The sequence below is a fragment of the Sarcophilus harrisii genome, chromosome 6 (genome assembly GCF_902635505.1).
Source record: "Sarcophilus harrisii chromosome 6, mSarHar1.11, whole genome shotgun sequence".
Lineage (NCBI taxonomy): Eukaryota > Metazoa > Chordata > Mammalia > Dasyuromorphia > Dasyuridae > Sarcophilus > Sarcophilus harrisii.
Genome location: NC_045431.1, coordinates 1787836 through 1808435, shown reverse-complemented (window position 1 = coordinate 1808435; position 20600 = coordinate 1787836). Strand labels below are relative to the sequence as shown.

The 20600-nt window shown below is 40.8% G+C and overlaps 2 protein-coding genes across 2 annotated transcripts in view; one reads left to right on the top strand and one right to left on the bottom strand.

Moving 5' to 3' along the window:
• The window catches only part of STK32B (serine/threonine kinase 32B), a 377048-nt gene that overhangs the window by 10892 nt on the left and 345556 nt on the right, over positions 1-20600 (top strand). The gene's annotated exons all lie outside the window — the stretch shown is intronic.
• Positions 4595-11354, bottom strand: CYTL1 (cytokine like 1). The gene is made up of 4 exons (XM_012552339.2): positions 11131-11354; positions 10599-10643; positions 6256-6384; positions 4595-4811 (listed from the first exon to the last, which is right to left on the bottom strand). The coding sequence occupies exons 1-4, from the start codon at positions 11272-11274 to the stop codon at positions 4665-4667; spliced, it is 465 nt and encodes a 154-aa protein (XP_012407793.1). The 5' UTR covers positions 11275-11354; the 3' UTR covers positions 4595-4664.

Genomic DNA, 20600 nt, shown 5'->3' with positions numbered 1-20600 from the left:
TGTAGATTCAGGACTAATCAATCATTAAGTGTTTATTAATATGATCCAGGCACTGTGTTAAGCACTGGGAGTGCAAAAAATGAAAATACCTCCTACCCATAAAGAACTTCCATTGTAATGGAGGAAACAACAAGGCCATAAGATACATATCTACAAGATACATATGAGGTATTTAGAATGTAACCTTTCTCCCCAGTGGAAGACACCGGTGGCTAAGAGGACAGAGAATAACCTCCTGCAGAAGGTGGTACATTAACTGATAAAGTATTGAAGAGACTTAAGGGTTATCAAAGATAGAGGGGACAAGAAAGAGTTCCAGGCCTATGAGCGTACACAGTTCAAAGTCAAAGAGAAGGGAAATGGAATGCTATATGCCAAGATGGCAAGTAGACAAGTAGGGCTGGATGAGTGGGAAGACTGATTACTAGAGCAGAGGTTCAAGAAAGGGGAGTCAAGATCATATTTGGGAGTTAAAATTAAAAGAGATAATTATTGATGCAACAGATTCTCTATACCTGAGTCTTAAAAAACGACAGCTCCGAGATGGAGCCAAGATGGTGGAGTGAAGGCAGGAACTTGCCCAACCTTTCCCTTGAACCTCTCCAAGTTCCTTTAAATAATGACTCAACAAATTTTAGAGCCACAGGACACCCCAAAAGATGGAGTAGAATATTTCCAGCAACTTAGTAGGTCAGGAGAAAAGGTCTGGGGAACCAGGATGAGAGCCCAGCATGCAATCAGCACAGCCCTGGTCCTAGCCCCAGATCCAACCCCCTACCATGATCCCAGCCCCAGTCAGACCCTAGTGTCAGAGAAACAAGACCTCTGAATTAGCAGCAGTTGTGGAGGCTTCTGGATTTCTTGGCTCAGGGCTTGGAAGGTCAGCAGAAAGGGTCTGTGGCAACCAGGTGGGAATATGGTGTACAATCCCAGTGCAGGCCCCACCAGCACAGCCTCAGCCCAAAACCCCATGGTCCCAGCATCAACAAAGCAGGACTCTGTTGATTTAGCACACTAGATCTTACAGCTACAGTGGAGCGGGGGCATTCTTAACAGCTCTAGGCAGAAAAGAGTGCTTGTGGTGAGGTTTCTAAAAGGATCTCTGAAAATAGCTGTGCAAACTGCTGAAACTAGGGACAGTGCACCTTCTACCTTGATAAGAGAGCCCTACTCTAACAAAGAGTTTAAAGTCAAGTAATAGGTTAGGAAAATGAGCAGACAATAAAAAAGTTTCTGATCATTTAAAATTATGATGACAAGAAAGATCAAAACACACATTTAGATGATAATAGCAAAGTCAAAGTTCCTACATCCAAAGCCTCCAAGAAAAATAAGAATTGGTCTCAGGCTGTGGAAGAGCTCAAAATGGATTTTGAAAATCAAGTAAGAGAAATGGAGGAAAAATAAAAAAAAAAGAATTGAGTGGTGCAAAAGGAAACACAAAAAATTAATGAGGAGAAAAATGCCTTAAAAAAGCAAAATTGGCCAATTGGAAAGAAGTTACAAAAGCTCACTGAGGAAAATAATTCCTTAAAAAATAGAATTGATCGAATAGAAGCTAATGACTTTATGAGAAATCAAGGTACAATAAAGCAAAATTTAAAAAAAATGAAAAAAATAGAAAAAATGTGAAACATCTCATTGGAAAAACAATTGACCAGGAAAATAGATCCAGAAGAGATCATTTAAAAGTTATTGGTCTACCTGAAGTCATGATTTAAAAAAAAGAGCCTGGAACTGGAAAAAAAGTTTTTATATATAAGGGTTCTGATAAAGGCTTCATTTCTAAAATATATAGATAACTGACTTAAATTTATAAAAATTCAAGCCATTCTCCAATTGATAAATGGGTCAAAAGATATGAAGGGACAATTTTTAGATGAAGAAATCAAAACCATTTCTAGTCATATGAAAAAATTCTCTAAATGACTATTGATTAAAGAAGTGCAAATTAAGACAACTTTGAGATATCAATTCTGACCTTTCAGATTGGCTAAGATGAAAGGATGTTGAAGGGGATGTGATCAAACTGGGACACTAATACATTGCTGGTGGAATTGCAAACTGATCCAACCACTCTGGACTGCAATTTGGAACTAAGTCTAAAGGGCTATCAAACTGAGCATACCCTTTGATCCAGCAGAGTCTACAAAAAAGGAAATAGTACCTATGTGTGCAAAAATGTTTGTAGCTGCTCTTTTACTAATGGCAAGGAACTGGAAACTGAGTGGATGCCCATCAGTTGGAGAATGGCTGAATAAGTTATGTCTATGAATGTAATGCAATATTATTGTTCTATAAGAAGTGACCGGAAGGCTGATGTCAGAGAGGCCTGGAGAGACTTACATGAACTGATGCTGAGTGAAATGAATGAAACTAAGAGAACATTGTACATGGCAACAAGATTATTCAATGATCACTTCTGACTGACATGATTCTTTTCAACAATGAGGTGATTCAAGCCAGTTTCAGTGGTCTTGTGATGAAGAGAGCCATCAGAGAGAAGACTGTGGGGACTTAGTGTGAATCCCAACATAGTATTTTCACCTTTTTATTATTTTTTTCTTGCATTTTGTCTCTTCTCATTTTTTTCCTTTGTGATCTGACTTTTCTTGTGCACCATGATAATTGTGGAAATATGTATAGAAAAATTGCATGTTTAACATACTGGATTATCTGCCATCTAGGGTATCAACTTTCTAATCAAGGAAAACTGTCCTGATATCCCATGCATCTTCATGTATGGTTACTTTCTTTATAACAAGCTGTCTCTACTCTAGACACATTTACTCGTCTTACCTGGTATTGCACTCCTTCATTAGAATCTTTTATTATAGAAATTATCAACTTCCTAACTAACATTGATCTATTGCTAACATTAGAGATGGGAAATCTCTGATTCTGGATATACCTGGGTAAGACAACATTCTCCCCTATCAAGCACCTGTCCTTTTTCATATTGAAAGCACCTATTGTTTAGGATGCCCCAGGTGTACTCACAGTGGCCTGGGGGAGTGGAGAAAGCTTACTTGAGTTCTTTGTTCAAAGGAGCCATTCATTGCATTAATTCGTACCTTTCTTTCTCTTTGTGTGGATGGAAGATCATTTCTTGGATGGCTCTCTTTCTCTATACCAGTTAAGTCAGACATATTCTGCCCCTTTGGGGATTCTTCTGATGACATCCTAGTCTCTCCAATGACTGAATTGGGTATGATCTTGTCTTCCCTTCTCTACTTCTAGTTCCTTCCCTTGTGCAGATTAAAGTATACCTGTAGTAAAAGCCTGTTGGCAGTTGATCACTTTTGTGAACACTGAACAAAAAAGTACAATTATCTCTTCTATATTATGACTTTTCCCAACATGGTTTCGATATATCGTGGGTCAGCATAAGAAATTGAATGGGAATCTCTGGGAAGCTTGGTGGAAGCTGCAGATGACACATGAAAGCCAGCACATGACATAGAGCCTTTGATCAAATACCCCACATTTTACAATAAGGTACTATAAACACCCCATAAAAGAAAAACAAATCAGACTTCTCCTCTGCTCTGAAGGGAGGGCCAAAACTTATTTTCCCAACTTTCCAAATCGGGGGGGGGGCTCTGTACCCCTAACTCCCACAATGTGGAAGGCCTAAGTGTAGCTGCAGCAGATTGCCCCTGACACATGGGTCATGGGGCATATGGACAAGCCATGAAAAGTGGAGAATTACTGAAAGGGATAAAGAAATGGTCGCCTTGTGTGCTGGCATCATGGGCAGAAAATAGGACCTAGAACAGTAACTTCCAATGGTTAGAAACGCAATGTGCTTAGCAAAGCAAGTTGTAAGAGAGTTTCAACTACAAGAGAATATTGATGACAAGTTGGCACTGCCCACATGAGAAATTGCTTCTCCCTGAAAAGGGTTCTTTAATTAAGGTTTTCACCACTTCTCACAGGAAGGGTCCTTCCTTCAAGTAAAATGCTTCTAACAATTTACCAAAAGAAATTCAAAGAACAACACGAAGATAATGGAGATTTTGTAAAGTTACTGCAGAATCCTTTGCCTCTCTTGTGGTTAGCTTGCGGAACAGAGTCTACCTTGTCATGGACGAAGCTCTTAAAAAAACGGAAAGTACTTTTGCTGGGACCAGGTCAAGCTAGGAATGAAAGCACCTTCTTTTGCTCGCTATGAAGCTGGCTATTCATGAGGAAGAAACAAATCTGGCATCGCGTCCTTACTGTTCAAATAAACACATCTGGGCCTTCTGGGTACAGGGAAATGGCGGCAACGCCCCAGGAAGAGCGTGACTGCTAGCCCAGCTATGGCAGGCGGCTTTCCAGGAAGGCAACAGACTTGTTCATTGCTCATCCTGGAGATGGCAAAACACCCCAGTGAAGTTGGGGGGGGAGGAAGTAGCACACACACACACACACACACACACACACACACACACATACACACACACACACACACACTCACACACACATACACACACTCACACATATAACACACACTCACATTCGCACTCATACTCACACTCACATACACTCACACAACACATGCACATATACTCACACACACACTCACACACTCACATAAACACACACATACATACTCACACACATTCACATACACACACACTTACACACTCACACACAGGAGCCTTGTTGGGCACATCAGGTTAACCAGTTGAGGTTTTGCCAGCAGGGGTAATTGGAATCCCCCTGGGCGCTTCTTTCGACTCTGACCTCACTTGGGTTCTCACGGTTGTGGGAGCTTGGAGGGGGTTTTCCAGGACCTCACAGTCATCAGACAAAAACACCAAGTCCTGCGGAAACAAGAGATGGCAGGCAGCATTAGGAAGGAGGGAGAAGAGAAGCCCCAGACCATGGTGGTCGCTCCTGGCGGGCCTCGGGATCCCGAGCTTTCTGGTCACAGTCCTGCAGCTGGGCACAGGGATGGAAGCCAGGACAGCCCAGAAGGTCCTGCCGAGGCTGGAACTGCCATTTGCATTGTTGACAGAAACTGGCCACTGTCCAGCCTTCCCAGGGGGCCGTGTCTCCACACCTCATGTGGTCTCCAGTCTGGCTGATTACACCGGAATCTCCCAAAGGACCCAGAGCCAGCCACCAGGGACAGCTGCCCGTGTGGCCCTCTCTGCCTCCACGGGGTTTTCCCTGACATCCTTTGCTCTCCCTTCACCTTACAAACTCAGCCCTTCAGTGGGAGCCGCCAGCTCAGAAGCCTGGGTGAGCTTCAGTCTTACAAGTGAATGCCAGTAGCCCCCGAGAGGGAGAGAGGCTGGAGCCTCATTGGCAGCAATGGCCACCTTCCTGGCCCCCAGATTACTCACGGGGCCCCCTGTTGTGCTGCAAGCGCATCAGGCACAATCCCCACAGACATCGCTTTTCACAATACTGTTGGAGACCCCGATTCGTTTTTTAAACCCTGCCTCCCCCTGCTTCCCCTCATCTGCTTAAGCATCTTTTCTGCATTTGGGGGGATATTCCTAAGTTACAGTCTACTCAACAAACATAAAAAGGGAGACCAGCAACGTACAGAAGCAGCGCAATGCTACACTTGGTCGGCATGAGTCAGCCGCTTAGAGGAGCCTGCCAGTCTGGCCGTTACAATTTTAAAAATTGCTTTTCCTCTCCACTCCCATTGCCACCAGTCACGGAATCTGTGGCTGGACACTCCCGTGCCATTTTAGCTGCTGTCCCTGCTTTCAGTCTCTCCTTTCCCAGTCGCCCTATTTAGTCTGCCAGACGATTCTTCCTAAAGTGCAATTTTTATGCTCTCTTAACTTTCTTGTAAACCTTTCAATCACATGTTACTGTTTACAGGATAGAGTTAAACTCATTAGCCTGGCATTCAAGGCCTTCCACATTCTGGCTCTCTTCTCATCTGCTGCTACTCCCTACCATGAGTCCTTTCTTTGACCTCGTCCCCTATCCCAAGAATCACACGATCCTGGGGGACCCAATTCCAGGCCTGCCCTTTCTTGATTTCCCCCCTCAAGGGTCCCAGACTCCTCTAAGCCCTTTTGCCCTCATTTGGGCCTTGCTCTAATATGCTTTGCATCTTTTCCCCACTGTGGGGCTCACCTTCCTCAGCAGCTTGTCATCTCCACTCAGGAAGGGGGCCACTCTTTGTGCTCTGTCACATCCTATAGTGAGCTGCTAGCCCAGTGTCTCACCCATAGCAGGAACCCAGGAGCCCTCAGAGAAGCGATGGCAGCCAGAAGAAAGCCTGTCTAGACATTGACTCACCCGCCTGCAGAACGAGTTCATGATGGTGTACAGCTTCCGCACCTGGTCCTTCAGGGCCCCGACTCGAGCGACTTTCCGACACTTGGGCGACGCCACAAAGTCCCGTAGTTTGGCCAGCACGCAGTAATTCTGCAAGTGGAGGATGGTGTGTGATGCGGGGAACAGAACGACCACCAGACATGAACTCCCGCAGGGGAGTCTAAGCTCTTTGAGTGGAAGAAGCGACTTGCATTTGTCTTTGTGAAGGACGGACAGTCAATTAAAAAGTATTTATGAAGAGCCTACTATGTTCCAGGAGCTATGAGCTAAGACTTTTGTTTTTCTCTGGTACTGAACCTGTTTTCCACCAACACACACTCATATCAGTGATAGCATAAAGTGATCAATGGGGTTGTGTACAAAGAACTGAGGAGGCATCTGGGATGCTTTGCAGTAATTAGAGCATCCAGCTTGGAGTCAGGAAGACTCATGTTCCTGAGTTCAAATTCAGCTCAGACACTTCCTAGTTGTATGACCCTTGGCAAGTCACTTCACTCAGTTTGCCTCAGTTTCCTCATCTGTTAAAATGAGATGGAGAAGAAATTGGCACACAACTCAGTATCTTTGCTAAGAAAAAACAAGTTGGACAAGACTGAAACAACTAAAAAACATAAACAAACAAAACAAACTAAAAAGAGGACTGGACTAGGAAGCAGCAGACCTGAATTCTAGTCAGAACTCAAACATTAGCTGACTGTGTGACCTTGAAAAAGTCACTTCAGTTCTCCATATCGCAGTCTCATAGTTTATAAAAACAGCAATACTAATGGGTTATGAAGGGGGGTTTTGTGCAGGAAGATGGTGGGTGAGAATAATAGTAGATATTTGTCTGGTGCTGTATTATTCACAAAGGGCTTCACATATATTGTTTTATTTTTTGTGTGATCCAACGATCTAATAAGGTAACTGCTACAGGCTTTGCCATTTATATTTTATAGCTTGAGGAAACTGAGTCACCGAAGCTTGGCAATGGTGCCAATAATGCAGGCTTTCGAATGCAAATATGAGCTGCTCCTGACCATGAGCCCAGCACTCTTCCTCTTCATTGTTTGCCAATAATTAAAAATAATAGCTGGAGCTAGATTAGTTAATTCTCCCCTCTCCACAGTTTTATCTTGGGACTTGATCTGGTCATCCTTTGCCTTCTTAAAAATTGTCATTAATTTAATGACAATTAATGTCATTAATCAATTACTGACCCCATATTTCCTTCACAACTTTTCCATCCGCACAGTCCTTCAAAGCCCACTTAATAAAATCTTCCCTGTTGTATCCAGCCAGAAATTATTTAACTTTTTTTGTTTGTTGATACTTATCTAGCTTCATCTAGTTACAAAACATTCTTCTCACTATCTTATTAGGCTATTCTTATGACACCCATGGTGGGGGGGAGTAGAAGCAACATGGCTTAGTAGACAGAGTGCTAGACCTGTAGCCAGAAAAAGCAAGATTAGAATTCTATCTCCGACACTTCTTGACTGTGAGACCCCGACCAAGTCATTTATTTTGCCTGGCTTCCGCTTTCTTGTTCTCAAAAGGAAGGTGATAAGAACCCAACTAACATGAGCTTCCATTTGGCAGACGAGGAAAAGAGGTTCAGTGAGTTGACTATTGTCAGAGCTCATGAGTAGCAGAATTAGGATTTAGAGCCCGTCTTTCTGATTTCCTAACCAGCTGCCAAATTGTCTTCCTTCTTCAGTTAAACCCAAAATCAATTCCTAGGCCTTCCATAGTGTTGTAATCCAGTAGTTTTTTATATGCCAGAGCCTTGTATATACAAGGATTTAATCAGCGCTTGCTAGTTTGTATCGTGGTTATTTGTTTTCTTGTCTTATCTCCTCCCTTACTCTACAAATTCTGTTCTTTTTTGTCTCTCTCTCCCTACCTAGACCAGTGCTTTGCTCATAGGATATTTCCAACCAAACATTGTTCAATGGGGCTCAAACTATGCATTTGGTTAGAGTGGACACGCCATACCAGACAATATGGGAACTAAAGTAGAACGATTGTTCACTAAAACAGAATATGCCTATATTTCCCTGCTGCTGCTGCTGTTTCCTTAATCCAGAGGGGAATTGTTGATACCTGGTGCTAGCTTGATTTAATATACATTAAATCCACCTGATGGGCCATGTTCTCCACCTTCATAAGATTTTACGATTTCTCTCCCTCCTTTGAACTCTAATAACTCATTGTACAGATGATGACAAGGTCGATTGTACTCATCAGTGCTGTGATGCCTTTGTTCTCAAAGGTCTATGGAGAAGAGCAATTGCTGCTTCCTCACTGTCTCCCCACCTCGTAGAAACACAAAACTAATAGCCAGAACTCAATCTAAGCCCCAAATAAATGCATGCCAGTTGGCTGATCCATTGAAATGCTTTGCTTCAAATCCTGATATTGATACTCTTTTAGTCCTGAAAGTCACTTAACTGAAAGGCTTCCTGGCCACAAGCATCCTCCCAGCCTCCCCGCTGCTATTTCTCTTTCCTATGTGAAGCCTACTGCAGTGTTTGGGTAGCTACTATATACAGTTAAGCCATTGGATGATAACAAAAGGACATAGCTTGGTGGCCTTATCAGAGAGACCCCCACATTGGCATCCTATGACAGAAGACCCATTCCTCTGCTTGGACTCTCACTCCCAGAAAATCACCTTTAATCTGTGATAACATCAGCCCATCTCAGAGCGTGGAGAAATAGTAAATAAAATGAACTGATTGTTAGTGTTTAAGTGATTTCTCTCAATAATGCAAGTAGGGGATGGTTTTTACCAGAAGGGAATAGCTTAATCCATAAATTCAAATAGAGTCCCCCCAAGTCTGAGGGTATCTTCCTCCCCCAGCTCAGTCCTTAGGCTTGTTTCCAAATAAGACTATTCCCCAATAGCATTGTTACTCCATCACTACATGGTTGGTTGTGTCCTGCTTTCTCAATGGAGACCGTGAACTCGAGATCAGGGACTGATTTTTGCCTTTCTTTGAGTCCTCAGCTGTTGGCACAGTGCCTGGCCCATAGTACATGCTTGTCGACCAACTGACAACATTGTTAATAATGTGGATGTGTTATTCATTGTGTAATTAATTCCTAAAAAAAGTGTTTTAAAACTTCCTTAATAACAGCGTGTGTTCCCATTTATAACATTGTTTCTATGGAATGGATTGATCCAGCTAAATAACATGATTTCACCTGAAGGCCTGTTTCCTAGTAGCAATAAACATTATCTGGGGTGTGCTTATGCTTCTCTTATTGAATTTTGCTATTCTGCCTTGTATTATAATTATTTCTATAGGGATCTTATCTACTAGATTATATTTCTCAGTATTTTATAGGTAATAATTTCTCTGGGCACTGAGATGGACTTGATAAATTTTTGAATTCCTTATGGTAGTTAGCTCAAATGTTTGTCGACTAACATGCTCCGTATCCTCCTCAGATAATGTACACACAATAAAAGGGACTATGAATTTATGATTGCTATAATTGCTTCTGCCCTGACTGTCTCAGTCATATTGCTCAGAAGCCATTACTTTCAGAGCAATAGTCAAATGCTCTTTTGTAGATAACAAGAGGAATGGGGAAGATCCCTTGCTTTAAATGGGGAGAAATAGACAGTTCTTATTCTTCAGAAAATTCTAGCAGCCATTCTTCGATCTTCTTCTAGATATGATTTAGCATTTAGATGACTTTCCCCCCCCTTTAGATGATGTTATGGAAAGAACATTGGGTTTAGTCAGAAAACTTAGGTTTAAAGTCCCAATTTATTACTTTATTATATTTGTGTGAAATGCAGTGAATTTCTACAAGCCCTTTTGGAGCTCTAAGATCAATCATATGATGACACAAAGCATGAAAATAGCATGGAGGTCATATGACTCAAAGACTCAGACTCTTCACTGGGCATATGTGCATGTCAGGCAAGTCATGTAGAATATGTAATGAAAACATTATTCCTAGTTTATAGATAAGGAAACTGAGGATCACGTTAAGGAATTCCCCCCAAATCACGCAGTGAATAAAGTCCCAGACATAGGACTGATTCTGATTTGTTTTCCTGTACCCTGTCTACATTTTCCTCAGTTCTCCTCATATAATTTTTCATACCGATCTTCATTTTACCCTGATTGTTTGCTAAAGTGCTATTTCCATGTTCCTTTCAGCTCCATCCTTGGGTGATCTCTGAGCTCTCTTCTTCAGCCAAAATCTCCATATCATAATAATTCTCCTCTTCCTCTATTCCCTGACTCTGATACATACAAATGCTCCTAACTATAACTGTTGGATCTGAGAAAGAATTAACTTACATGTATATCCAAGTAAAGTTTTGGCAGTCCCTCCACACAGGGCTCCTAGAAGTAAGGAAAACAGACTCTATTTATTATTCAATAATCTTGAGAGACATGACAGATTCCATAAAGCAGCTTTTCATAGGGTCATAATATTAAGAGCTAGAAAGTTTTGTAACATAAAAGATAAGCTGTGGAGTGGAACATAGAATATTAGGACTGCAAAAGAACTTGGAACAGAAAACAAAGACTTTTGGACCTGGAAGAGATCTTGGAACACAGAATGTTAAGGTGGGAAAAGTATTAAAATCCAAAATATTAGAGCTAGAAAGGATCTTGGAAAACAGACCATTACAACTGAAAAGCAATGTCGAACATGGCTTGTTAGAGCTGGAAGAGATCTTCGATAACAGAATGTTAGAGATGGAAAGATGGAGAGGATGTAGAATGTGAGAACTGCAAGGTCTTTAGAGATCCTTGTGTCCAATCACCCAATTTTTCTGAAGAAGAAATAGAAGCTTTTAAAATAGAAAAAGATCAATAAGCTTACCAAGGGCTCCTCATTCTGCAGAGCATTAAAGGAATCCATGATTTCTTTGCTTAGGTTTAGCATCCTTGAGTAGCAAGTTGGAGGAGCTGAAGTAGCCAACAGTGAAATGGAGAGAAGCACCATCAAGGCAAAGTACAGCTTCATGGTTCTCCTCTTGTCTGATGAGAACCGAGGCTCAGCACCCTAGGCTCAGGGGCTTAAGTAGGGCGGTCACACCCTCTTATTTAAACAGAATTCAGATGCAGGAAACCTGTTTGGGGGTGGTCCAAGGAACAACCAGCTCCAGTTTTCAATTTCCTGCAGTCCCCAGAGCCAGAGCTGGGCACACTGTCCAGCCCAAGGGTGAGAAAGAGGAGGGGCAGGGGGTAACAAAACAAACCCAAATGGAACACTTTCTCCTTTCAGCTCCTGAACAGACCTCCAGTTAGGCAGAGCAGTGAGGACCGAGACGGTAGGGAAAGGGAAAGGTTTGTGTTGGTAAGGCTCTGGAGAAAAGACCTAGGTTTTTGTTGCTTGAGTTGGGAGGCTGAAGATGGAGCTTGCCAATCTGGGAGTTTCCCATAATGATGGATGAACTCGGGTTGCAAATGTCAGAGTCTCAGAGTTGGAAAGAATTTTACAACTACAAGGGTTCTGAGGTCAGAGGATATTAGAGCTGGAAGAGACCTGTGAGATTATTTTTGTGTGGCCAAGCCCAAGAATAAGGTAGTTATTTTGATTTCTAGCAAGGAAATTTGAGAAAGTCTCCTATAAAGACTGTAAAGTCTTTCAAAGGGGTCTCTATGCTTGATGAGAAGATAGATATGGATTGGAGAATAACAAAATGAAGTAGATTCAGAATTGGATGGGGTGGACAGACCCAAAGAAGGCCAATTTAGAAGGATCTCTTTATTGGAGGGCTTCAGGGATCTGTGTTTGATCCAGTGCTGCTAACATTTTTATCAGTGATTTGGATAAAGGCAAAAATGACACATATAGCAAACTAGAAGTTGACACAAAGCGAGAAGGGATCATTTACAAAATAGATTACATAGCCAACATCTACAAAGACCTTCACATTTTAGAGTGGCTAATTATATCCAACAAGAAGACTTTCAATAGGGATAAATGTAACCTTTTTTTTACCGGGGCTTAGAAAAAAATCAACATTGTATCTATAAGAAGAAATTGTGTGATGAAATCTAGGAGTTTTCGTAAATACAAATTCATTATAAGTCAACTGTGTGATATGGCTGCCAAAGACAATTAAATCTTAGGACAAATTAAGAGAGGAATAGTGTTCAACAATAGGGAAACAATATCTCTCTATATCCTGCCCTACTAATTTTGGCTACATTGGTTTTATTTGTGTAAAACCTTTTTAATTTAAAAATTACAGAATTTAACCAACAAATTATCTGTTTTATACTCACAATGCTCTCTACCTTTTATTTGTTTTTTTAAAAAAGTTCCCCAATTCACAAGTTTGATAGATAATATGTTCCATATTCTTCTAATTTTCTTATGATATCCCCACTTTATATATAGGTCACATATCTAGTTTGACCATCTCTTGGAAAAAATTGGTATAAGATACTGGTTTATTCCCAATTTTTGCCAGACTGCTTTCCAGCATTCCTTCCAATTTTTACTAAATAATGAATTCTTGTCCTCAAAGCTTTAACTTTTACATTTGCCAAAGTTACTATAATTATTTGCTTCTGTGCATTGTGTGTCTAGTCTGTTTCATTAATCTACTTTTCTCTTTCTCAGGCTCTTCCAGATAGTTTTGATAATTTCTGCTTCATACAATAGTTTTAAGATCTGGTACTACAAAACCTCCTCCCTTTACAGTTTGTCTCCATTAATTCTTTTGATATTCTTGACCTTTTCTTCTTCTAATAAATTTTGCTATAATTTTTTCTAATTGAGTAATTTGTGGGGATAATTTGAATAAAGAGGTTATTGAATAAACAGATTCATTTAGGCAAAATTTTCGGTTTTATTATATTGACTCTGCTTACCCATGAATAATGAATATTTCTCCAATTCTTTAAATCTGACTTTATTTGCATCAGAAGTGTTTTATAATTCTGTAATTTCTAGATCTGTTTGAAGAGGTATGAGGTGTTTTATGCTCTCTATGGTTATTTTAAGTGGGGTATCTCTTATCTCTTCTTATAGAGTTTTGTTGGTGATATACAGAAATGCTGATGATTTATGTGGGCTTATTTTATATTCCACTACTTTGCTAAAATTATTGTTTTCACTGACTTTCTAGTTGAGCCTTTAGTATTTTCTGCCTTTCATCAACTTATCTGTATCAAGGATAGTTTTGTTATCTCATTTCTCATTCTGATTCTTTAATTTTTTCTTCTCTTATTGCTATGGCTAGCATTTCTAATACAATACTGAATAATATTGGTGACATTGGACATCTTTGTTTCATTCTTGGTCTTATTGGGAAGGTTTCTACCTTATCATTATTACAAACAATGCTTGCTGAAGGTTTTAGGTGGATGATTTGATGATTTTAAGGAAAAAAAACTTTTTGTAACCATGCTTTCAATTTTTTTTATTGGAATGAGTATTTTATTTTATCAGAAGCCTTTTCTGCATCTGTTGTATTGATTTTTTTACATTGGCTTTTGATAATTTTCTTTATGCTAAAAACCGTTCCTCTATTTCTGGTATAAATGCCACTTGGTCATAGTGTATAGTCTTTGTAATGTATTGTTGTAGTCTTCTAGCTAGTGATTTATTTAGGATTTTTGCATCCATATTCATTAATGAAATTGGCCTATGTTTTTTTTCTCTGGTTTTGCTCTTCCTGGTTTAGATGTCAGTACCATAGTTGTTTCACAAAAGGAGTTTGTTAGAACTCCTTCTTTGCCGATTATTGCAAATAATTTATTGAATATAAGAATTAATTGTTCTTCAAATGTTTGGTAGATTCACTTGTAAATCCATCTGGTCCTGATGCTTTCTTTTTTGGAAGCTCATTAAATGGCCTGTTCAATTTCTTATTCCCAATTAGTTTATTTAGATGTTCTATTTTCTCTTACAGAAAGTTTATATTTTTGTAAATATTCTTCCATTTAACTTAAATTGAGAAATTTATTGTCATATAATTGGGCAAAATAACTCCTTATAATTACTTTGATTTAATCTTCATTAGTGGTATTGTGAATTTTCATCTTGGGATCTCCATTTCTATGTCTATATTTTTACCCTCTCATTCTAGAACTTCAGGGAAATTTTCCTTAATAATCTCTTGTTATAATGTATCTAGACTCCTTTTAAAAAATCATAACTTTCAGGTAGTCCAACAATTTTTATATTGTGTCTTCTTAATCCGTTGTTTTTTTCTAATGAAATGGTTCACATTCTTTTCTATTTTTTATTAATTTGATTTTGTTTTAATATTTCTTAGTTTATTTTAATATTATTAGCTTCCACTTGCCTAATTCTAGTTTTTAAGAATTATTTTCTTCCTTAAGTTTTTGGATTTTCTTTTCCAGTTGATTGACCTTCTTTTCATAATTTTCTTATGTTGCTCTTATTTTTTTCCTAATTTTTCCTCAACTGCTCTCATTTGGTTTTTAAAGTCCTTTTCAAAGCTCTTCAAAGTACACTTTTTTGGGGGCCCATTTGACATTTTTTCTTGGGAGGAGTAGCTTTTTAAACTTCATTATCTTCTGCTAAATGTGAACCCAGATCTTCTCTATCTGCATAGTAGCTATCTATGGTCAAGTTCTTACTCATTTGCTTAGTCATTATTATGATTATTTATTATTATTATTATTATTATTATTTTAAAATTATGTTATTATTACAATAAGCTCTGAGGAATGGGGAATGCTGCCCTAGTTTTCAGGTTTTTCTTACTGGTTTTTTTCTGAACTCTGCCCAGGGTCCAACCTCAGATACTCGTCTCTTCCTCTGTGCCATGGCTAGGACCTGCAGCGATACTGTCACCACAAATGCTTTTGTCCCTTTGGTCCCTCTCCTTTATTCAAATTTCAGTTCATTCCTATGCTATGGAACTAACACCAGATATTTGCAAGTGCTCACAGTCAGCAAGGGCCTCCTCTGCTACTGCACTCACCTGGTGTGTGTTCACTTCTTGCCAGTGGACACATCCTGGTATTGAGTTTGGTCAGGACTCAAGTCAAACATCCGTTCTTGGAGATCAGGTCTTTCCTAAGGTCCTTTCAAGTTGTCTTTGAGGACAGCTGCTTCACTCCACTTTTAATTATTGGGATATAATCATCAAGATCTCATTGGGTGGAAGTCTGGGGCAAAGCAGAGATCCCAATTTAGCTGCCAAGTGTATGGAGGCTGATCTTAATCTCTTGGCAGTTCTATATGAGATAAATTCCACAATGGTGGAAAGTGAAGATCTCTAGTCCTGGAGAAAAAGAACCTGGGTTCTAGATCTGCTTTTCTCTTACCTCTGCCCTTTTTCCTACTTACTAGCTACATGGACTTTGGAAAATCATGTAACCTCTCTGAGATTCATTTTCATCACTTGAGAAGAGATAATACGTCTTATATTACCTGCCTCAGACCGCTGCTCTGAGGATTCAATAAGATATTGAAAATAAAATCACTTTGTACTTAGAAAACCCATTTAAGTAATAGTTACTACTATTATTTCTAGGAAAACTAATAAACTAAAATCTAGCAAAGCTGAGTGTGGGGATGGAAGAGATAGATAGCTATATGGACTACAATAAATTAGGGATGTGTGGGATGGGAAGATAAGAGAATAAAAAAAATAAAACTTTAAAAAATGCCCTTTCTTAAATCTTAGAGAGCTAATGTGGACCCCTGTGGTCCTCCTCCTGGCACACAGATGTTTATTTTACACACTTGAAATTCCATCTCTGTCTTTTCTCTGTCTCTCATCATGCTTGGGATTTTCTCCCTCCTCACTCCCACATCTTGCTTCCTGTTCCCTCCCATTTCTAACACGTCTGGTGAGTTTTTTGAATATTATCTTCTTGGTAAGAAGGAGACCTCATCCTTGGAGGAATATGTTTTTGCCTTTCTTTGTATCTGGTGCTTGCAATGGTCCCCAGCACACAGTGAGTGATGCTTAAATGCTTGCTGATTGATTTATTGATCAATCAATTAGGTTGTCTCCAAAAGGCTCTCTTCCAAAGTCTCAAGGGCTGGACGGATTTCTATGTTCTCCATGCTAGTGAAAGTTAAGTTAACACATGTCTTAAGGAATTGAAAGTTCCTCAAAAATAGCCTAGTGATGGAATCTGTGGTTGCTTTTGCATCTCTTGGAGGACCAGTCTTGTGAAGTGTAGATAGGCTTTTTTCCAAAATGCCTGGCCGCCGGATGAATTCCCACCCCCCTCTGTAATTTATGAAACCATCTCCTGAAGAATAGAGGGTTACAGTCAGCTTTGGCACATGCCAGATGCCCAGTGAGAAAGCAAGAAGCCCGGTCACTGGCTACTCAAATGCAAGGAGCACAAAGGCAAGGACCGTGTCTTTGTCCCGGCAGCTATTCTGGACACAGTAGATGCTTAATCCAATATCCATTAAATAAGTGCATTAAAATAATCATGCAAAGCCTGCAGATGAGCAGAAGCCCTGGAGGGCAGATTTTCTAACTTTTCCTGGCCTGGTACACATATCCATGAGCCAGGGCCACATCCACACACCTCAGGCAGACTCTGTTATCCTGAGCAGGGTTTGAATTATGATACATAATAGAAATTGATGCTAGGGAAAAGAAAGCAAGAGATTTTATTTCTGGCAGTGTTTCAGATATGGAAGGAAGGGATGTGGGGGATGATTAAATTACACAAAAAATAGCAACTGCCGGGATGTGTGAATTATGAGCAGAATTCCATCTTCAGCCAGGCTCCACTACTGGGTCATCTGAGCGCCATCATGACAGCTGATGATGTAAGGAGCTTTAGGGGGAATGTGCAGCCCACTTACTTCCCACTCAGCAGGCAAGGAGACTGTGAAAAACACTTTTATGGCCAGGACACAGGAAGTCTTGGGGGAGTTGTCACTCTAGCTCCCAGGGTAATGTTTACTCTTAAGTGAGGAAAATTCAAACCCCCTTTTTAAAAAAAAAAAATCAAAAAGAAAGAATTTGCTGTGGAGAGTGTAGTGCCACAAGGGTGGCCACCAGCATGAAGGTTTGGAGGGGCCCTGAGCTTTGGGGTCTCTCGAACTAGCTTTTCTGGGTTTTTAGTCTGTGATATTTAGAGACTTCTGTGGTCCTTCAAGAAATATGTTCTTAGTGGAGAAGGAAAACAAGCCTCGGGTTTGTGAACTGCTCTGTGGCTGGGGGAGCTCGTTGCTCTCTTGGAAAACATATCCCTTGCTGACTGGGAATTAGAATAAACAAGCTCTGCTTGTTTCTAAGGTTAGCTCTTTCCTGGGTTCAGAGGAAAGAGACCTATAGCGTACCCATGGACTGGTACCTGGAGGAGCAATATGCTGAGCAGAAAGAGCAGAGGATGTGCCTGGGGCTCAAGTTCCTGCTCCATCACTTACTTGTGTGACCTTAGTCAAACTCTCAGTCTCTCTGATTCTCTGGGGTGTTTTGGGGGAGGATTTGGGGAAATTATGTTTGCTCTCCTCCCTCTATTTTCTGAGGCAGACTGATGTAATCACAGCAGCGTCAAGCTCAAATACAAATGGAGTTGACCATATGTTGACTTAGAAACCACAAATTAATATTATGTATGTTGTACTGTAGTTTTAGTTTGTTAAAACATTTCCCAGGTACATTTTATTTAGGTCAAGTCCTCCCCGGAGATTTTGCATTCAGTTTTCGGGGTGCTGCTAGTGAATCAGACACATTTTGTAGGAGGGATGGTTAGCCCTAGAGTCAGGAAGAGATGGGTTCATGTTTTGTCTCTGATAAATACTAAGCACGTGGCTATGAACAAATCACTTGACCTTGTATTGCTCCATACATAAAGAGGGAGGGAAGGAGCAAGGGAAGAGGAGGGAGGAAGAGAGCGAGAGAGTGAGAGCGAGAGCGAGAGTGAGAGCGAGAGAGAGAGAGAGAGAGAGAGAGAGAGAGAGAAGGAGGAAAAGGGAGAGAGGAAGAAGGTGATTCTCTGCATTTGCCACCCTGTAACCCAGAATTATGCACTTGCAGCGATGATGTTGGAGGAAGACAGGCTGAGATAAAAATGAAAACTGAGTCACTCCATTATTAAATTGATAGTCCGTCTCCAGGCCCGGCCACCTGTGTCTGTGGTCATTCAGTAGCTCAGCCAAGCCTCACCGGGGCAGAAGTTTGAAGGTGCTGCATCTCTTGGCAGCAGAGCTTGGCTAACCCATCCTCATCTTCTTCCTTCCAGCCACAACTGCAGGTCCCCCGTGGTTATTTTCATAAGGCCAGAGACCTTAGCAGAGACTAGCAAAGTTCTGAGTTCTAGTTCCTATTCCAGCACATAAAATCTGCCTGAGTTTGGACAGTTAGGAGTTGCAGGAGACTTGGTTTAGGCTTGAGTTAGGCAGTCCCGTGTTCAATTTAAACTGCTTACCAGCTGTGTGACTCTGGGAAAGCCAGGCTCTATCTGCCTCAGTGTCCCCATCTATAAAATAGGAATAATAATAACAGCCCCCACCTCCTGCATTGTTGTGAACCTATCCTGCCAGCTGCAGAAGGCTGAGAAGGATCAGAGGAGATAAGTGTGTACCAAAGGGCTTTGAGAGCCCTCGCCACCCTCCCCACCATCCCAAGAACAAAGCCAGCGGATGCAGATGCCCACCAAGAGGTGCAGGCTGGCTCTCCTGGAGGCGGGCACGGGGAAGCTTGATCCACAATTATTGCCTCAATGAACGAGTTCTTCTAAGCCCTGACAGAGTGGGTGAGCGGACTGTCTGGTGTCAGAACAAAATAATACCTATGGCGAATGAACGGGCCGTCGGCCGTCCCGCCAGACATATGCTCCTTTCACAAAAGCCACACTGGCCATTGTCCTCCATCCTCTCTCCCAACGACGACCACTGGGGAATGACATTCCATTTTTCTGTTGATGTTGAGTACTCTGTGGGGAACTTTTCTAAAGAGAAGAGCTTTTGTCTTTACTCTCTATTTCCCCCCCTGCCTGTAGTTTCTCAGATCACCACATGCTGCTGGTGAACGTGCTCCCATAGTGAGAGGAACTGATGTTTATATAAATATATAGATATCTTTTGTATCTACCTGTCTGCCATCTATCTACCTACCTATCTGTCTGTCTGTCTGTCTATCTATCTATCTTATCATGTCTGTCTGTCTATCTATCTATCTATCTAAAATATATTTAGAGTTAGGGTTAGACAATGTAGAATAGTGGATAGAAGAAAAGAGAGAGGGCTGCCCTCAGGATCTTGGAATTCTTTCTCTCTGTGTCTCTCTGTCTGCCTGTCTCTGTCTGTCTCTGCTTGTCTTTTTCTGTCTCTGTCTCTCTGTCTCTCTCTGTCTTTCTGTCTGTATCTCCTTATTTATTTGACTTTCTAGGTTAGTTCAAGGATCAGTGCTTCCAGAAAGCCTCTCTGACTCATTTCTCTTCATCTGACATTTCCTTATTTCCTCTTTGCACAAATTTTGCATATATTGATTTGGCAAATAGAGGCATGTGCAGTGTCTCAGCCTGTGAAGTAGAAGCTTAGAGACTCTTGTGATTTGGTCTTTGTAATACCAAGCACAATGAAGGGGCTTGATAAGTTTATTTTGACATTGATTATTCCAAATGTATTTATTGGACTGGGCTGTTCAGCTCTCAACATGTGACTCAACTCCCAGTGTTTCTGTTTCTTGTTCAAAAACATTTCAGGACTCATTACATTTAAAGTTGGAAAGAACCTAAGAGTTTATCTAATAGAACTCCCATTTAACAGGTGAGGTAACTAAGGTTCATATAACCACATATTTGCTCCCTCTACTGCCTTGGATTGGATCTGAAGTTAGTTGCTGAAACCTATACATGCAAAACTGGGAAGGTTCTTGGGCCTCTGAGTATCAGTCAAAGTGAGACTGGAGTAATCCTTGATTTGGGGAGGGAATGTCCCTTCTTGGTTCCAGGGTAGAGTTGGAAATATTCAGCGCTGATTTATAGGAATTCATGGGTTGCTGCCCACCAACATGGCCAGTTTGCATGGTGGCTTCATTTATTTCCCAATTTACACTCTTGCCTGAGGAACATCCTTGCATATGCTCTTCCTTTGGGATGAGTTCCATAACAGCTACACTGAAGTGCTTTCACCTGCACTTTGGAAAATCCAAGGGATTAAGGGGCTGGGTGGGGAGGGACTTTAAACTCTTGCTCTTGTCTAATTTTCCAGAGTTATTTATTTTGGGAAAGGTTGTAGTCTTCTTAAATGGCTTTATCACATTATTCTCTTGCTCAAAGACTTGTAATGACTTCCTGTTGCCCATAGCAACTACTAAACTTCTACATCAGTTAAACAGCCAAAAGGTATTATTTAAGCATCTACCATGTGCTGGAGACTGG